Here is a 20,224-nt window from a genome sequence, read left to right as displayed (position 1 = left end):
GGGACGCAGGCCCCCATGAAGTGCACTAGACTTTGAAGCCAATTGAACATGGCGGCAACATGGCTGTAAATCAATATCACAATATTTCAAGGTTTTTTTGATAATGACATTCTTGGCAAAATGACAAAAATACTGAGAATTTTTTACCAAATAGACCCAAAGATTAATTTTGTCTACCACCTAATTAAGGTACACTGTCACATGACTTGATTTGTGAAAAATTATATCTGAATTTTCCAGAATTATTTTTATTAGTCAATGCTTCCCAGTCTAAAGGGCAATTTGAGGACACTGCTGGGACAGCCTCGGTCCAGGGCCCAAGAAAGCACACCATGTTGTCTGATGTTTCACGTCTTGCTATAACTGCCAGGAATGTTGCATCCAAAAAGATCTCTTTTGTGAAAGAAACCACTGTTAATATTGGATCCCTCTTAGATTTTTCTTATCACACACAAAATGTGCAGCGAAGCCGACATGTCATGGTGTTGTTTGTCAGCCAGCCTTCAAATGGAATGATTTTTTTCCCTGATCAAACTGAAATGAACTATATTTTCAGGCTATTTGTTGTCACAAATTCAGCCATTCTTCACATGGATGTGATATGTGTCTTGTGCCAGCTGTCAAGGCTTACTGGTAGCAGAATGTTTTCATGTCTTAAATGAATAAAAAAATGCACTGCAACGGCTCAAAACTTGTGCTATTTGGTAAATAAAATGGTTTCAGTCGTTAAAGAGCTGTGGCCGTTGAGCAATACTCTTATATAAAGCTTGTGACAAACAGCACTGACGCACGCTCCATTAGATAATCTTTGACTCAATTTGTTTCTATATTTATGTTTCTAGTCATTTCAGTCAGCGGAATGGAAGGAAAATGTTCCTTTGAATTCGATTTTCACAGCAGAAAAATGAGGGGATGCTAATCTAAAATCTTAAGGCCCATATTAAAAGCAATGCAAAGACATTTACTCGACAGTGTAATTCATCATATGCCATTAATGTTGAATTTTTTTATTATTTCCGCATTAATGTGATCGCTGCACCCAGGCAAGTGAGTCACAGCAGCTGATCATAGGTGTTTGTGTACAAATTAAATATTTTGGTGTGTGTGTGTGTGTGTGTGTGTGTGTTGAGGGTAAAGGATAAGGAGGGGTTTCATTATGAATTCTGAAAAGCTGAGCATGATTTCCGGCATCAATTATTCAAGTGTACAGCCTGTTTCTGTAATCGCTCTCCTATTGTCCGCTAAATGTCCCAAATCACCATGGAGTCGACATGGAAGAAGAGCGAGTGCGTGCTCAGCAGGAAATGATGGGATGGGGTTTCCTTCAGCACCATTCTTGGGCAATTTGTTTAAAGCAGTACAATTTCACACTGATAATTTGATTAAAATCAAATCAAGGTAATACTTTGAATACACTGACGACTGAACTGAGACATGTAAATGAGCTTTCAATCTATTCAAAGGTGAATAGTGCTACTTAAAATGTTGCATATGCAGACATTCTCTTCGACAAACACATCTTAAACTCTACAGCCATGCTAGTGGCTATGGTGGGTGATAACATGCTCACAACAAAAATACGAAATGTGCTAAAAAATTTTTGTATAATGTTTATGTTAACGTAATGTTTTTCCATGTTTATCACCTTACACCTCATGCAAGCCTCACACCAAATGATTTTCCAAGCAATTTCAATCTAATGCCGCAACAAAATCTTGAGAGCTTTGCTATAATTGTCGCGCACTCCTATGATTTTGTTCATTTGGTGGTCCGAGCAGTCTGAGCCGTCTTAGGTCAGTCTTTTTCTCATCTTGTAATTCTGATAAAATCATACATATAATACTTAACAGCTGATATTTCTTAAAGGGAGTTTGGCATTTTTTCACTAGAAGCAGGATGGAAAATAACCTAACAGGAATGTAGTTTTTCTCTTGGAAATAGTGGAGCTGCACGATCACCGGTCTTTGCAAAATCTTATAGTCTGTGACTAAAAACTCACAATGTCTTTAGATGTGACAGGCTGTCAGACGTTAGCATTTTGAAAGTTACCTTCAATGTCTCTGCGTTGGTTTAGCATGCAAACATTTGCTACCTAGCACTAAAATACAAAATAGAGATGAGGCATATAATTGTGCAGGTATTTAGCGTAGAATCTAAAAATATTGGACTTAACCACCATAACGCCACTTATTGTTTTGTTGACTCTGGTTCTGATGCCTTGAGCTCAGCATTATGGCTGTAACCATCTTGCTTTTTTGGAGCCAGAAGTGAATATTTGGCACTGTGGAGGAGAGAGGGCAGATCTGGATGAGACAATTAGGACACTATCGGAAGACAGCCTGTCACTCAAAGCAGCCGGCCCTTAATCAAATATAAAAGGCTGGGTTATATAAAAATGAACCTCCTGTACAGTTGTCATGAATGGGAAAATTAGCCATAGAGACCAAATCTGTTTTTGTACCAGGCTGTAAACATGTTTATTTCTGTTGTAAAGTTGGGCTTTTCGACATGGGTGTATTTCAGATTCATGTCCATCCATGTTCATTTTTTTATCCCCCAGGTTGTTGTACAAACTGTACAAATTAAAATTTGGACCTGATGATGATACTACATGAAATGTCACAGCATTACCAAACTTGCTGCAAATGAATTGCAGCCTGAGGGGGGCACAGATATCTGATCTATACCAAATTTCACAGCAAACTATCTAATAGTTGTTGACATATTTGTATGGTTGCAAATAGTGACAAACCAACTGAGCTATCAATTGCATGGCTAAAAAGATGAAAAACTGCCAGTAACAAATCTCATAACTCACAAAATGAGTAATACTAGAACCAAATTGCACAACTGATATCTCCATACTTCAAAGGCTGGGTGTGTTGCATTATTGAATTTGGGGTGTAAATGTCCATGTTTGCTTGTAAATATAATTAGCTTTTGTTCTGGAGATATAATCCATAAACGACTGAGAGTAAAACAATCATAATGCCAGAATCAATTGTCACAGGGACTCGACAACATCAATCCTCAGTTGTTCCATTTAATCGCATTTAATCAATCACTGTGGCAATCACTTTTAATCTTGTTTTTTTGTAACCCACTTTGTTTTGCACTTGGATTTTGGCCATCGACAGTCAACAATCCTATCATTTATTGTCTGCTTTACAGCAAAACATAGAAGCTGATGTTCTTTTCAGGGGGGGTTTTACTCTTCTCCAGGAGCTGGACGGCTCCTGGTTAAGGAATCAATTTGACTGGACAGCCTTACAAATTGCATAAAGAGACAAAGTTGTCCTTGGAGTGCGCCACAATTGATTGATGGCTCAACACACTTGCGCCGTAAATCCTCCCGACAGAACGGAGACAAATCAGTCGCCTGTTTCTGCTCCCCACCCTCCCGTGCTATTTACCTACCTTCCCTATCTTCCCTCACTCTGCCTCCTTTCACACAAAATGCCATATGATTCAAATTTATTCAAAACAAAGTCAAATTTCTCCCAACCTTTGTGTTTTGACAGAAATTGTGCAAACGTGCATCAGCAACACACAAATATGCTTATCAGACACTTTATATGTAAATTTGCAGTGAGAATTGAATGACAGTGAGTTTATGTTGTGAGGCTGTTACAAAATTAAAAAGCATTCCGGTGTAAAATGATGAAGCCGAATCCAACTGTGTTTTTTTTTTTCATTAGTTCTTTCGCCATCCTGCACGATACCATCATGTTCTTGTGATGTGAAAAACAAGGCATCGGAAAGCACACATTTTAAAGCCCAAAGTTAACAGCACTTGGGAGATAAAACAACTTCTCTTGGGGGTTGTGCTGTGCTGGGGATGTGGCAGTCTTCCCTGGGGAGGCCACACCACTGTTTGTTTCTGGAGAAAAACACTACAGGCATCTTTTTAAAGAACCCCCGCTAATCAGAAGTGATCCGTTCACATGTGCTATCCGCTTTCCCTCAGGAAGGAATGAAGAAAGAAAAAAAAGTCCAGGCTAGTCACAGAAACAAGAGAACAATGTTGGAAATAAACATCCAGAGAGGAAAAAGGGGGGTGAAACATTAACTTGTATGAAAACTCATCCAAAAACAGCATACTGTCTGTATCAAATTCATTTGTGAGTCCATGTGTGTACAGCAGCGAAAAAATACTTGTTTTGCAAACATGCTTGAGTAGAATTTCACACAGGTGGAATGTAAAAGATGGCCCGAAGAAGAATTGAAAGTAAACAACTCAAAAATAATCCAGCAGCACTACACCAGAAAATATAAAAATATTTAACCATTTCTATGCACAAGACGGCAGAGTGGGCACACACTCTCCCTGCCTAATGAAAACACTGCAACTGGATGATACTATGGCGCCTGGGGTTTGTATGAGCACGTGGGTGGGTTGTTGAGTGAGTATATACTGTAGTTTTTGTTTTGTTTTTAAACGTATGGTCACAGTGGTGCATAGGAGCAGGCAGGTAGAACGCAAAATAAACCATCTGTTAAGGATTTAACTGAATGCTACCACTCAACCACTGTTACTAGACAGAGTGAAGGATTTGGAAAGAGTTTAAGTCTAAACAAGACACTGCAGGGGTGAATATTAGATTCCTTCAGTTGTATGCATGTTAGTGTCCTCCCGATTTTCATACCGTAACAGATAGGTATAAATAATTAAGCAGCCTGTTGCCCTGAATAGCCGGGGAGCAAAAAGAAAAGAAGGAAGGACAGAGGAAAATTAACAGCGATCAGCCCCGCTTGCGGCATTTTAAAGTACGACAACATTGTCATAATTAGGTCCTCTCTCTAGGAATCACCAGGAATTTCTTCTACTAGGAGAGAAGCCCTCTACACTCCCCATCCCTTCCTTGTAATTAAAATACAGCCTTCACTGCTGCTTACAAGAAGATGCAGTATGCACCGTATTCTCTGTCACTTTAATGAGAGCGATAAATGCTATGCTAGCTTTGGCTATTTATAAATTTTATGGCACAAATTGTGGCATAAAGGGCACAAATCAGATGAATGACAGACGAAGGACAGCTGCAGCATCGTCCCTCCATTAAACGCTGCAAATGGCCAACTGTGGCCCAGGCAGTTAATTAGCCAGAGAGGGCCTAATCAGAGTTTTGGAGCTGTGGTCCTCCCCAGGTAACACACTAATAGGAGAAGCTTGTGGAGACACAGATGGGGTAAAGAGTGTGGAAGCAGGGTAACTATTGGCTTTGGGCTTCTCATAAAAAAGGAACGAGTATCATACAGTAACCTGAATTGACCTGTGCGTGAAAAAAATTACTTGTTAATTTGGCTGCAATGGTCGGTTTTTGAGATATTATGAAACATATCCAATTAATGAAGTTGTTCTCTGCGAGGCAGTGATTTCCAAACTGAGGGTCCCAATCCCTAAAGGGTCACAGGACAAATCAGGTGCTTAAAGGTGCCTTGTGTAAACAGTTATGTTAACAATCAGTATTTCTTTTTAAATATTTTAAATTATTTACATCCATATATGCTTGTTTACTGCCATCTATTTTTGCAAACCTGTAAAACAACAGGAATCTACATCATGTCATTTGCTCACTTGCTTCTTGCATGCTAACCATTTATTCTGCTAGGTCCAAAACTTTTCTTTCAATTAGAACATGAAGCAAAATATCCCAGTCAATCATGACATCACACATCCCTTTCATGAGATCAAATAACTAGTTACAACCAACTCCATATCAAACTTCCATCTGCATCACCATGAAACACCAGCAGTTCAAACCCACTCAACAGTGTCCAACTCAAAACACAACGCATCAAATGACAAATATAAATTTGGAATTTTCTGCGGCATTACTCTCTCAAACTGCTTACAAAGTATAGGCAGAATGTAAGTCCTGCTCCGATACAGGATGGAAATCTGCAGCAAAGGGGACTGCTGTGTGATCAAGAGATAGAAAGTACGATGGAAATCACCTGCCTCCCTCAGCAAACACTGTGGAGTAGTTGCATCTTGAAGTCAACAGAGGACAGAAGCGAGCATGTGTCCTCTGTTAGTATGAGACAACAGTGGAGGAGCTCAAACTCAGGCAAACATTCACTGAGATAAGACACACAAATGCCTTAAGCACCCTGAAGTTAACCAGAAAAGCTTTCTGTATACATATCAAACAAGCTCCCAAAAATAAAATCCAGCCAGCTCCTGTTACGTAATCTACCAAACAATCAGTCGGCCAGCACGTCCCACAGAAGAGACAGCGTTAGAGGAGGAACAGACAAGGAGGAAGAGAGGAAAAGGCAAAAATAAATGAAAGTCAGGTTGTCCTGACTGATGATGTGATGCTGTAAACAGGGAAGCTTTTTTCTAACAATTAAAGAGCAGGGGCTTATTGATTTCCAATGGTGCTCTCAAGTGACTTGCTGGCTGTCACAATGAGGCCCCGGGTAAGGTGACCATGTCTCTGCTCAACGTGATAAACCTTGCATGTCATCAGGTAGGGAGGACGCAGTGTCCCCCTTCCCCAACCCACCCTCTCTGCCTCTCCCCTCATAGACTGCCGCTACAGCATTTATCATGGTGCAATGTGGAATTATGGGGCACTTCATTTAGTAATGAAGTCACCAAGGAGTTGGTGAGTGCAGCAGGCACATACCAAAACAAGAATAAGTGAGTCAAAGTTAAGAGCCTTTGAGTGCAAACATTTAAAGTTTAAAAGGTGCTCGAAACCACAACAATTCTACATGTGCGGTATGAATTTTCTCCAGATGACACCTTGGCCGGCGAGGCAATCATGCAACTCAATGTGCGGCTTTACAGGCATCATGGGAAGTGGTGGCAACCTAGATGAGGGGTCAACTCCAGTCTTACTCCTGCGATAAACAACCATAAATCAGAAGACAAGCCGTCACTCGATTAGATCCATCACGGGCCGACCAGCAGCGCCTAACACATGCACGCACACACACATACACACACAAATGCTTGTGCCATGGTGAGGAAAATAGAGAAAAGACCCATGCAGATTGATTGGCTCTTTTAAATGAGTGGCAGTGGGGTTATGTTGATCGATTCCATGGATAATTGACTGATTCTGGTGTTGTTAGAAGTGGAGTAACGACTACATGTCAGCGCTGTGATGTGACACAGCCTGCAGGCATCTTAAGTTACAGACATGGCTGAGCAAGGAAGTTGACAACATGCAGAGAAAATGTCCTTATTTGCTACTCTTTCCTGAGATCTTTGGACTTAAAATTAAAAATTAGGAATGCACAATATATATCGGGTTGATAAATTATCAGGCCAATAACAGGAAACCTTTATTATGTATTATTCCAAGAATGAAATTATGGCTGATAATTAGCACTTATAACATGAAGCCAGACAGCTTGTATTGCCTTTGAAAGGGCAGAATCTACACTTCCCAAAACAGTGGGTGCCAGTATACCTTTAAAGGCTGTCTGAGAGCCACCAATAAATACAGAGAAAAAGAACAACAACAAGTGCAGCACACTGTCTAGAAAGCAAAACATGTCTAGCCCATGTGGACATTTTCAGTTCCATATTAACATTAAACAGGTTAGCCGAGCGCTTAAGGACAGTGTCCAGAGCGTTAGCACACGGTAACACAGCAGCAGAGGTTCACATCTAACACAAAGCCTTTAAATGATCCCAAAACAGGCCTTACTCTGTCGTTAGACACATTAATAAGTATTAGTTATCTCTAGCCATGTTATTGCTACAGTTAGCCCTGTCATTGTGAGTGTTAAATAAATAAATCGGAAAATGCATTCTGTAGAGAAATACCCTTTTTTTTTGTCACTCGGAATAAAAGTTGGGATTTTTACGGTTGAGAATTCAGCCAAATGGAGAAGCTTCTCATCTCATATTCCTACACCTCTGCTGGCAAGTGGCCATTCTCTCAAGTCTAGACCAATCAATGAATGAACTTGTTACTCGGGCATTTAAGGCATAGCCAAGGAGGAGTAGTAGTCCATATCTGGAAGCCTTCCCGTTTTGTGACACAGCAATTCACAGCTGTTCAGAATTGTCAGTTGGCACCAGGAAAATAACAGATGAAAAAGGACAATATGAAAACTGCAAACTGCGAATTCAAATGGAGTTTTTTATGGATCTGTGAGAAGTTAAAACACAGAAAAAGGTCTAGAAAATGCCAAATCACCTCTGAGTGGAGGACCCCTCCCCTATGGTAAGATTCAGCCAGCTTTATTATGCGAAGAGGTGGCCACTGAGTGGAGGAAAGGACACTGATGCATAGAATGCAAAGCGACTTTTAATTATTCTTGGGAAAAGAGCACAAGCCCTTGGCTTGTTTACCACTTTACCGGAAACCGCTTATGATTGCTTTGTAATTATCTCCTTGATAATGTAAAATTTACCCCCCACCTACTTTCCGTCCACTCCTTTCCATAGAACACCACACAAAAGTGATCAAGCATTCATCATTTAGCCCAAATGTTTTAACTTTTATTTGAAGGAGGAGGAGGGAGGGCTAATAGATTATGGGTAATGAAGCAGCTCCAGCAGTAACACAAATAGGACTTGTTGTGAAAGACACAGGCTAAGGCACGCCTGTGCTGTGATAATCAGTCTCTCTTTTGTCTCATGATAAGCTGAGAGCCTAACCTTCACCCAAAGAGCACATCATTTCCCCTATGTGAGACTTAATGAGACATTAGCCATACTAACAAATGGTGGACGAGAAAGTGAAAGTGACTTTCCAGGTAAAGGCCGTTTGCCTGACCATAATCAGTCCCCGAGTGCAGCTAAAAGATGGAAACAACTCTGAGCCTCTGTCTCAACAGCTTGCTGTGGCTTTTATGACGGGCCTCCCAGGGCCCATTGAATTACATGTAACATCTTAATATCCCTCAAATAGAACAGGTAATCTACTTTTGTTGTCAGCTAGTTTGCTGCAATACAGACAATGCAGTTTCTCCATTTTAGCTTGTAATTGTGTTTAGGCACAAAAACAACTGCCTGCCAGCTTTGACATATATGCTATGACTTATTTATTACACTGAAGGTTATCTAATACAAAAAACAATTCAAACATGTAAAACAGGCTTAAAAAAGCAAAACAGAGCACTGCTATCTTTTACCATGATGCACGGAATTTATGATGTATCTAAATCATATTTTAGATCATATAAATATGCATCTGGCATTACTGAAACATGGAATTGTGCATTAAAGTACTTTTTGTGTAGCACAGAGTGGTTTGGAGATATGGGACTTAAGACACAGTGGTGGATGGATAAAGAAAGGAAGTGACGAGCCGGTGCGTGAAGGGGCCCTGTTCCCCCGCCGGGCCTCCCAGCTCAATTAGCTCAGCTCATCCCGGCTTTCTGCTGATGGGGAAAATCAGCAACACCACACTGTACCATACAGTCCAGGGAGTCTAGCCTGTTAGTGAGTGAATGAGTGAGTCAGTGGACACATTATGTGTCTGTTCATGTCTCACATGCAGATTTTGCATTTTTGTATCTGAGTGTGTGTGTGCGCGCGTGTGTGTGTGTGTGTGTGTGTGTGTGTGTGTGTGTGTGTGGGGTGGGGGGGGCTGTCTCATCTCTGTTAGACTGGAGCCCCACAGTGCTCTCTGTATCAAACACCTGAACCAATTAGGCTACACTCAGAAAAAAAATCCCTGAAGCCACTTACAATAATGTCATAAACAGTCATGCAAAAAACTTAAAAGTTATAAGAGAAGTTTGCCTGGATTCACTTATTCAGATATAAATGATGAACTGGAGTGAGACCAAGACCAAAAAAAGAGTTATGGATTATGAAACTCCCGCCAGAGACTAGAAAGGTTATATTTCCAACACTTTTCTGCCAACAACTCTAGGCTAAGAAAGAAACTTCTTCATGTCTAAATTTTGAACTCTCACTCAGCACCAACAACAGGAAAAAAAGATTAAAACTTTTTCTTTACTCCTGTGGCAATCAAACTCTGAATCATCCTGAGAACATTTATTGTTGTCCGTACTGGGAAGGTAGTGTCTGCATGTAAGATGCAGTGTGTAAATCATTGAGATGGTCCCTGGATGTGCTTTCAGGATGTCCTGAAGAAAAATAGGGCCAAGGTCTGAAGGAAGCAGGCCATTGCTATATGACGGTGTTTGGAGGCCAGGGCTGGGACGTTTTCAGAGATGTGACACACGTGTGTCTTAACGGCAAAGTGAGATGGTAAACAGTGCTTAGTGAGGGGGAAAAAAGTTGCTAAAATTGCTTGGCCAGCACAACTCAAGGCCAGAATCTATTTAATCATGGAATAAGGACAGATCCCAAAAAAGGCAGCATAATATTCCTGCCCCCGCCTCACTTGACACATGACCCACAGACACTTCATGACACACAATACCTGACAACACACTCATCTCATCCGCTGCTGTAACTCTGCCCAGAAATTAATACACCTCACACATGCTCAGTCTTCCTTAAAATCTAGCCAAGAATGCTGCAGTGCGCCAAGTACCTAGCTAAACAAACAAAGTAAATACACTGATAATGCCGATGATAACATCCAAGGCGAAATGAAAGGATGAAGGTCAGTAATTGAGAGAAGGTGAGGAGATAGACGCATGGTGTGGTTTGTTTTTCTCCTGGCAGGGGTCCATCTGGGCGCGTGCGGCGGGCTCTGGGGCGGTGTAGGAGCACGTCTGTGCAGAGGTTAAGAAAAGCAATTAATCCACAGCGGAGATAATCAAAGGAACCTCCCCCTCCAGACACCTTGGTGGGGGAGGAAGAGAGAGAGAAATGGAGAGACAGACAGAGAGGGAGATGGGAAAATACTTGTTTACAGGCACTGCTGGCGCGATCAAAAGCACAGGGGTTCAGCTCTGCCACCGGGGCCCTCCGTTTCAGGTGGAATTGATAACACTTCAGATGTACAATTCAATGTTTGTGAGAGTACTTTTACCTCCCGGTGAGAAGGCAAGGATTTTTCACAGTCTAAGCTGCATTTCCTTTCATCTCAGATTTTGCAAGGTATCAACAGATTGTCAATGGTGAAGGAAGACATTTTCCCACACATAATCAAAGAATGTAGTCTGAAGAGCCTGCACTCCTGCTATGACGCCGAGTCAGACAGTACAGTTTGAGAAGGTGAGAAAACAAGATTAATATCTCTGGAAATTAATATTGTGATTACATTAATTTACCTGTGAAACAAGCACCTCACAGGGACATGATGACAACTGAAGATGAAGCTGAAAGATATCCCATCAAAAAGCATCTATTTTACTCTGTCTCAAGCAATATACAATATGTTTTCAGGCACAATGGCATAGTAAAACTCTCCTACTCAAAGTCTTCACATTAGATTTAACTAATGACATGACTAATTTTATATTCCCATGGGGAATCAAAGCTTGTTGCTCCCTCTGGTGGCTCACTCCTCCCTTTGGCATTAAAATGAAGTGTACTACAGGTACATGATGTTTATGATGTAGTCACCAAACCTGTTTTTGTCTCTGCAAAAAACACCCTGCCCATCTCCTCTCCTTTGTGCTCCAACTTCACTTTTAAATCTTTGACAGTGGAGACATAACAGCTTCAACTACGGATAGCATCACACTTACGCGTTGCCATGTCAGTATATATATATATATATATATATATATATATATATAAGTGCCATGTTGCTATGGTGTTGCTGTTTAAGTTGTTATTTATCCTTTTCATGTCTGTGCACATTTCATATTAAGGCCTAAATATAATGATAAACTTGGTTGATCAATATGCTCGTGTTTGATCAAATTCTTATGAGTCGGACAATCTCTAGCATTACTTTAATGAGGCCATGTGTCCACAAAAGGGTTTCTTTTCCCTGCTGGAAACAACAGTTATTGTTGTTAAGCACTTATATATATTACTGATTGGCTGGATTTTGGCAGTGACAAGTGCAGAGTTTAACCAAAAGTTAAACTTTTTCAACTTTCATTTTTAAACAGAAAAATAGATAAATAATCACAGAGGATATTTAGCATCGGATTCATCACTATAGATTTATTTTATTAGGTCTCCAAAAAGACACTGCAGTTCATGGCTGGATTACAAAGCATCTTAAAGGGGTACGATGACACCGGAGACTTTGTTAGAGCCACAGGATTGCTAACTTTCTTGGCTAAAAGAAATAAGTCTCTCTCACACGCAGCAGTTAATTTTTGGATAAAATTACTTTGAAGATCACATTTATTTTTCACTCGGGGCATTCCACTTGCCTGAACACAGAGTTTTCTTGCCCTGGGCAAGGATTAAAGTTGAGCATTGTGACAGGAAAAAAAAAAAAAAAGGCCTTTAGTGGACACAAAATAGTATCAAATAGAATGCATTCAGTACACTGTGGCGATTTAGTAAATCTAGAGATAACGTGCAGATTATTTTCCCCCCATCAAACAATCACTTGCTTGAAGAGTAGGTAGAATTTCAGTCGAGATTTTCTTTGGCAGAACACAGCCCTAGTTTTTAGTGTTAGTGCTCTTCCATTGTGTTTTTGCATTTTCATATGGTCAGATTGTTGGGTGGATGCGATGCTTAGGTGGATGCAATGCTTTCTTCCTGACAAAGCGGGGGGAAAGCCTTATAAAAAATACCTGTGTTCAGGTGGACTAGGCCCAACACATGGTCCTCTGTATCAGTAGCCATGTAAACCTTCAAACACGATCCTGCACCCTGGCAAGTGCCAAAATGTAGCTATATGATCAATTTAAAGTATGTAAACATCTTGCAGCAAAAACTCACTGACAGACGGTTAGCGGGTCAGCGGTGAGTAAGTGGCAGCACTTTCACAAAGTCTTGATTAGATAATTACCCATCCATATCTTGGCAATATGTTGCAAGCGAAACAACACACTTCTCATTAAACTGCTGGCAGGCCCTACTCTTGTGGGTTGCTATGAAAAGCAAGGTGTTCAGCAGACACACACTTGTTGATTAAAAAAACAAAAAAAAAGAAAAAGATGTGCAACATGGAAATTAGATCTACTCCTTGGGGGGTAGTTGTTAAGAGGCGGAAGTAGTTCTAGGTAGCACAGAGCAGACCATGGACTGAAACCATGACAAAAAGTAAGAGAGCTTTTGGAACAGGTAAAATAACTTAGTCTATACTGGTACACGTGAGCTAAGTCAAACCACAAAACCACAGTCAATCTGTTTTTTTATTCATCAAACATTATATGGAAAAGACTTTACCACATGTTTGAAAAACAAACTAAAACAATAGCTCACACTCAATGTGCCACTTCACAGCACATAATCATGACACCCTTTATAGCAAACTCAAATTAACAACAATTAATCTTAAATTAATCTTCTGTCAATCAACATAGTGCACTTCATTCTACACTTAATTAACAACACAATCTACCTTTCAGCTAAGCTGTAATCAGAATGGAAACAGAAGTCCCATACTACACTTACAAAAAACTCCTATATTTAAATGTTTTATCCCCTGCTCGCTGTAAAGTGTGCCTCCACTAAAATCATTCAGTCTACCGACTCATTACACTGACAAAGAAGTGACTCGCATGGATCAAATACTGTACATAAGAGCGCACACAAAGGAGCTTTCATTTAACCAAACCACTGAGTGAGTCGTAACGTAACTTGAGCCTTGCTGTGATGAAACACGCTGTAGGCAGAAGCAGACACATAAAAAAATGCATTAGTCCTTACTGCCTCTGAGAGCACGCTGTGTTACCTGCAGCTTTTTGAAATGTCTTGAATGATAGGCTTCACCCTTTTGAGCTGGACTGCCAAGTGCTGGCACGCTTTTTGTCGAGACAAACTGAATACATTGCTTTTGAAGAGTGGGGATTGGAGTCTGGAATTCTAAAAAGACATTCACAAAATGTGTGATGAAACTTTCAGCACCATGGACAGCAGCCCGCAAGAAGCCTGGTGAGGGAGATGGGGGGAGCGTTTGAGATGCAGAGAGTGGAAAAAGAAAGAGATGGAGTAAAGTGAGAGGCAATGAGTTCATTTGATAATTAAGCCAAGACATCATCTTCCCCACCCCGTGCATTTCAGCTATCCCCATGTCTGCTCTTCGCTTACCCCAAAACACACACACACACACACACACACACACACACTCACACACACACTCACACACACACACACACACACACACACACACACACACACACACACACACACACACACACACACTCCTGCGGCAAGACCGAGCTTTTCCACAGTTTTTCCCCGTCTCTGTGTCTTAGGCTGAATAATGCAGGGCCTTTACCCAGCGCTCAAGCATGAGTGGATAATCTGGCCACAAGGACAGGCTGTGTCAACATTTCCCTTTACTTCCTTATTTATTTATTTACCCACCCGCCGTAGGACTTGGGGAGGGAAAGGGAGGATATGTGCATGGCTAACAACATGCTGGCCGAGCAGATGACCTGCTTTCAGAAGGTTCACTTTTTTATTTTTTACCAGGACGGATTTTTAAGGGGAAGAGTGCAGACTGTACCGAACTGAATTTGGGGGATTACACGCAAGCTTTTCAGGGAGACCAGAATTTTTTTTTTTTTTTTTTGAAAAACCACATGACAAAAACGTCAGGCCACCTGCAACTGACTATCTTTTTCATCATCAGTAAATTGTTTAGTTAATGAAATGTCAGAAAAATGTATATGGTAATCTTTCTTTCTTTCATTTACATTGTTCGCAAGAGAATGACAATGGCTGACTCAACTAATCATTGTCCAAATCACTATCTATGTACATGTATATGTGCGTGTGTGTGTGTGTGTGTGTGTGTGTGTGTGTGTGTGTGTGTACACATAGTGTATATTATTATTAGTTATGTTTTAGAAAAGGAGATATGTAGCTCTAGTAAAAGTTCAGTCATGAAGACAATAGTTTTCATGCTTAGTCCTATCATTTTTCTCCATTACTTTGCCATTTACTCCTTGCACACATGCTCAGTCGCTATTCCTAACTGATGTTGTCCCGCGCTGTCAACTGAGTCACCAGCTGTTCTACAGCTGATTCACAGTCAACCTATAGTACAGACACACCATCTTCATCAGCCTTTCATCTTACCGCTTCTGGTTATAAATGCGGTTCTTTTTTCTACCTGTAGCTCTTTCATGCTGCAGCCACCCGCACCCTCCACCTCCCCATCACCGCCTTGTCTTCATGTATTCATCAGCCTCATCCACCTAACCAGCCATCAGTCTCAGAGTCATCAGCCGCCACCACCACCTCTACCAGTGTCTGGATTTCATGGGGGGGATTTATCTTGCTACCACTCAGATGTCCCTCAAATCACAAAAAATCTCCCTCTGGCGCAAAAAATCAGCACATTTAATCTATAAATCTGCATTCATCCATATCTCACAATTGAATGAAACTTAATGACAGTTTTGTGACTCTGACTGGCTTTAATCAGCAGTCCAGCATTACTGAGACTGTTTGACCATCTGTGACATCTTGTAGATTCTTTAGCAAGATGTCAAAAAAAGGCAAGTGTCTTGAATAGTTTCAAAATTTGCAAAGATGACCCTCAAAGAGTCGAGTGCCAAAAATGCCAAAGGAAACTGGCATATCACAAATCTACAAGAAACTTTGCAAATCACATGAAAACTCTCAGGAACAACTTAGCCGCAAAGTTTTCTTTTTTCTTGCCATTATGGCTAATGTTACTGCGAACTGTATGCTAAAAAGGCCGACTTATGTCTTTGTCTCTCATCAACCCCCTCTGCCATGCCTACGCTTCAATTAATAACAGACATTTCAGCTTTGCTGCCCAAAAACAGCCCTAATAATGTGTGTAAAATTAAACAATTCAAACTAAATTTGTCCAACAATCTAACACTCAAAGATATGTAATTTCTAGTGATATATACAATGATATATATGTGCGAAAAGAAGCAAAATATAATCTTTTAAAGATGAACTAAACAGTCTTTGGTATACTTGCTTCATAATTGAAAGACTGATTGAAATTTTAGGTGACTAATTTTCTTTAGTGAATAGACTATCTATTCTAGCACTTATATTAAAAGCACGTTTTCATTTGCCACATTTACAGTACGAATCTTGCAAAATCAGGAACTTTGACCTCTGAATGCCCTGTTCAAGTCTAACAAAAGGGATGAGTGCATGTGAATCCAGCCGCAATCTGCACTTCTTAGTCAATTCTTCATTGTGGATTTAAGTGTGTGTCTAAGTTTGTAAATGCACGGCTCCCAATTGATGTGCCAAAATCCATTTTGCAGCAGAAACTGCTGAGGCTTAATTGTTGCACATTTAAAATGCCATTCACAATGACTTCTGAATCATGTTTGGGGTGGCTTTTGTTTCCTGTGCCTAAATAACTGTTACAATATGACTCTTAGCAGAGCCAATCGCAAGCTCAGGCTTTAAGAGCCTAATCCTCTTTAATTTGTGATTACTTGTAATTCAAAATGGTGGCCCACTAAACCACGGGAGATTTATTGTTTAAACGTCTTCCTCCACTGTATTGCAACCTGGATACTGATAACAGCGAAATAAATATCCTGTATATATATCCTGAGCTCTCATGGTGGCATTCAAGTAAATTACCATAAAAATCACTGTACAAATATTTTGGCATCAATCATTGAGCATAAATTGCTAAATAGCTGGGAGCCCTCTTAGCATTCAGAGAATGATTTTATTGGCATTCTTGTGGCAGATGACTTTAGCCTCACACATTCCTCACACAAATTAGAATGTGAGAATTAAGAGGGATTTCATACAGCACGATAAGTGTATTTTAAAGGCAGAACTGATTAAGCTTGAGGGAAGAGGGAGGAATTAGGTAATTATCTCCAAACAGACACCACTGCTGCTCTGCTATGTGAGCGAACAGGCCCAACACTGCACGATCAAAAAGTGCTCAGCAGCATCAAGTCCTATTCTCAACAACATGCCCTGTGCAGTCCAACTTTGCTTCACCTGGTTTTAACACCTACTATAAAAGTCAGATGACCAAGAAAAACACCTAAATTCTGCAGGCTTCTTTACTTTTAGAACTTTCTGAAATACTTTAGTGACATTTCAGGAAAAATGGGACAGTTGGTAAGCAAAAATAGGAAAATCACGTTTTTTAAATGGTTAAATCCATTTATCAGTTCAGTCATTATTTCATTATATCATTCATGTAACCTTTGGCTATTCATAATAAGAGACTGTCCAACTTTTCTGCAATGTTTCCCTGCTCTCTCGCTTGTCCGTTTCCTTGGTGCCATTTTGTAAACAAAAGCATGCAGAACAATTCTGGAGTTCTGCTGCTGACGTGGACTCACAGCATCATATTCAGTACTTTTTAAGTGACAAAAATACTAATTATGTCTGAAATATGACAGTGTGGCACAAATTAGCGTTGGTTTGATTTTATGGTACCTGGTAGCCTAAAAACATGATGGTCACACTTAAAATGTCACAACTTAGCTTAAGTTTTTGTCCAATTTTATTCAAATATATAACGTACTCACACAAAACCCTTTCCCATGCAACATACAGACAGCTGTTAAAATATTTTGATGACAAGTCAAACAGTAAATAAAAAGCAATTTTTGTTGCTAATATACCCTTATTGTTTTAGCTGCAGTACTTAAATTAGCAAGATGAAATCAACACGCCACATGGTGTTTCTTGCCAGTTCTGAGACCAGTGATTTTTTTACTCTTTGCTCTGCCCATATTGGTTATCTCAGACCAATAAAATTTATTGTTTCACGTAAAGGTTATTTATAGAGAAAAATCAAGTACTGGTGACTGGCCACTTCTAGTTAAAGAACCCTAGGTGTAAATCCTCATTTGTCCCATTTTACCTGACGTCCCACATTACCTGACTTCACCTCACCTGTAAGCTCATGGGTCTGAGATATGAAAGAGCTTATGAACTCTATGTGAAAAGCATCTCTCAGTCCACTGAAGATGATGCATTTCAGTTACTTCAAAGGAATGCTAAGTTTGTGTTTACCTGTAATTTATTTATAGGATTCCTGGCATAGGATTTATTTTGTGTGCTAGGTTAATTTATTATTGATTTTAAGGGCAAGGTGTTTGAGCCTTTACAGGGGGACTGTGGAAGTTGGGCAAGGCAACCTTTCAGAAAAGTAGTTTGGAAACACTGGGGCGTTTTGTTTGGCTACGTTTGGATTTAATTAAATTAAAAGTGTAATGTCAAGTAGCGAAAGTTTGGTAGTAAAATCCAAAAAAAAAACAAGGGGAGGGGTAGTCGGGACCTTATTGCACATCATCAATTAAACGAAAATGAAGTTTGTGAAGTTGCTACCTGCACTCACCTCATGTGCTGACTCACTCAGGACAGTCTTAGCAACTTACTGGACTATTTTTATGTTCAACATGGACAACTGTCAGGCTATTTCTTTGCCAAAAGTGACAGCGTTACGTTGGAAAGTGTCCTACCTGTTCGTAGCAATTCTCCCAGGTGAGGTTCAGGAGGCACGAGGAGAACAGCTCATCATCGGTCCGGGCATAACCGTCCATGGTGTGCGCGCGAGCCGTCTCGGTTGGAGGAGTCTGCAGAGTTCCTCTGTTGCGAACAGAGATTTTTTTTGTCTTGTCTTTGTCCTTCCCTCGACGAGTGTCTCTGCGTGTCTCTGCCCCGCTTGCTTCTCCGTCCCGGCGCCGTGGAAGCTGTCAAACGAGCAGCGGCGGTGTGCTGGCTTCTGCTTCCCTCTGTCACGTGGGCGGCTTCTCCCAAAAAACAGAGTGGGATGCTTTCGAGGGCGACGGTTCCCAAAGTGGGGTCCGCGGACCGCGTGTAGGCGTCAGCTGGAGAATTATCCATGTCCCCAATATTGTAGATAAGACTTCACAGTAATTAAACTCCACAGCTAAATGACAAAGTGTTAAAACACACAATTCCGGTCGCGTGAACACTGGCTAGCTTTCCATTATCTGAGCCTAATTAAATTCACCTGCGGCTCCAGGTGTAATTAGCCTCCAAAGGCTGCAACTCAAAACAAGCTGTCCTTAGTTGGTCTAAAAATGACTCCGCAGTTCACTCATTCACTATTCTCTTCTACACTTGGTACTTTAAAGTCCTACATTGACATTTTGGTTACTTTTAAACCCTTAACTAGCGTTTTGCATTCCCACTGACCTGCTGCTGAACTCACGGATGTATTGTAGAAAAAGCAATGCATTGTGGGACCTCCCGCAACAAGTGCATTCACGTGGCATCGGAATAATCGGAAAATGGGGTTCCCACACGAAATCTTAGAGAGTCTGCAAAAAATTGGCACATAACCCACAGAGTTGAAGATATACATGCAGAAACATGGCAGACAAAAGAAACCAGGCGTCTTCCCTTTACAGCTTGTGCATAGTCTGACTTTAAGTGTAATCATTTTCCCAGAAATTAAAAATTATTTCACTGCAGTTATTTTTTTCCATTTCTAATTTGTGAAGTCTAAAGCAGTGAAACTTAGTCCAATTTAACTTGAGTCCAAGTTGCTTAGCCCACATGCAAAAAACTTTATTAATTCACATATTGCATGTCAATTTATGTTCACATAATGTGTAGTAAGGTATTAGGTTGTTACCCAGCTGCTGACCATATAGATTGACACAGATTAGTTTGAAGTTATTTATCAGGATTAGTTGGTTAAAGCAATATTTTAGTAGTTTGAGGGGATGTACTGGTGCACCTACAAGTCTAGGACAAAATCAGTTTCTAGTATAACATTTAAAACTGTTATTGACTTGTTGTTGGTGTCATAGTGTTCGACTACAGCCTATTAATTTGGAATGTCTTCCTCCCGCAGCCCAAAGATGCAAACTAATAGTATGGTAAAAAAGAGGTTTTAAAAAAGAAAAGTATTTTCAAATTTCAGTGACAATTATTACACTTTGAATAAAAACAAAACTTGCAAACATTCAGATCTGATATCACAAGCAATTAATTTGTGTAACAGGAACAAAACACCACTGGATCACTTTACTTTTAAATGTTTTAACGTTTATTTGAACGTGACAAACACAACAACCATTTAAGTCCAGTGTGCACTGTTTTTGAGTGACATCTTACTTATTACCTTTTGTTGAACCTGTTACTGCAGGGCAACACCTTTATCATATTAGGACAGAGAGACAGGTGACATTATTCAATTCCCTGCATGACTCTACCAAGCAGAGGCTCAGTCAGACACAATAAGTGAAACACCTGCATGAGCATCCAAGACATTTAATTAGGATGAAATACTGAAATTAACCC

The 20,224-nt window shown here is 40.3% G+C and overlaps 1 protein-coding gene across 5 annotated transcripts in view; it reads right to left on the bottom strand.

The window, feature by feature from the left end:
* The window catches only part of ppargc1a (peroxisome proliferator-activated receptor gamma, coactivator 1 alpha), a 290,593-nt gene extending 271,770 nt beyond the window's left edge, over window positions 1-18,823 (bottom strand). For 2 of the 5 annotated variants that reach the window (XM_088073248.1, XM_088073249.1), the window contains exon 1: window positions 18,412-18,817. In XM_088073248.1, coding sequence (XP_087929374.1) covers window positions 18,412-18,492 — 81 coding nt within the window. In that variant the 5' untranslated portion in view covers window positions 18,493-18,817. Of the gene's footprint in view, window positions 1-18,411 lie in introns of all 5 variants that reach the window. The other 3 variants (XM_088073242.1, XM_088073244.1, XM_088073243.1) reach the window with 3 other exon arrangements.
* Window positions 18,824-20,224: the final 1,401 nt, after the last annotated feature.

The sequence above is a fragment of the Plectropomus leopardus genome, chromosome 23, assembly GCF_026936395.1.
Source record: "Plectropomus leopardus strain MGB_pleo_1.0 chromosome 23, ASM2693639v1, whole genome shotgun sequence".
Lineage (NCBI taxonomy): Eukaryota > Metazoa > Chordata > Actinopteri > Perciformes > Serranidae > Plectropomus > Plectropomus leopardus.
This window is presented reverse-complemented; position numbering and strand designations above follow the sequence as displayed.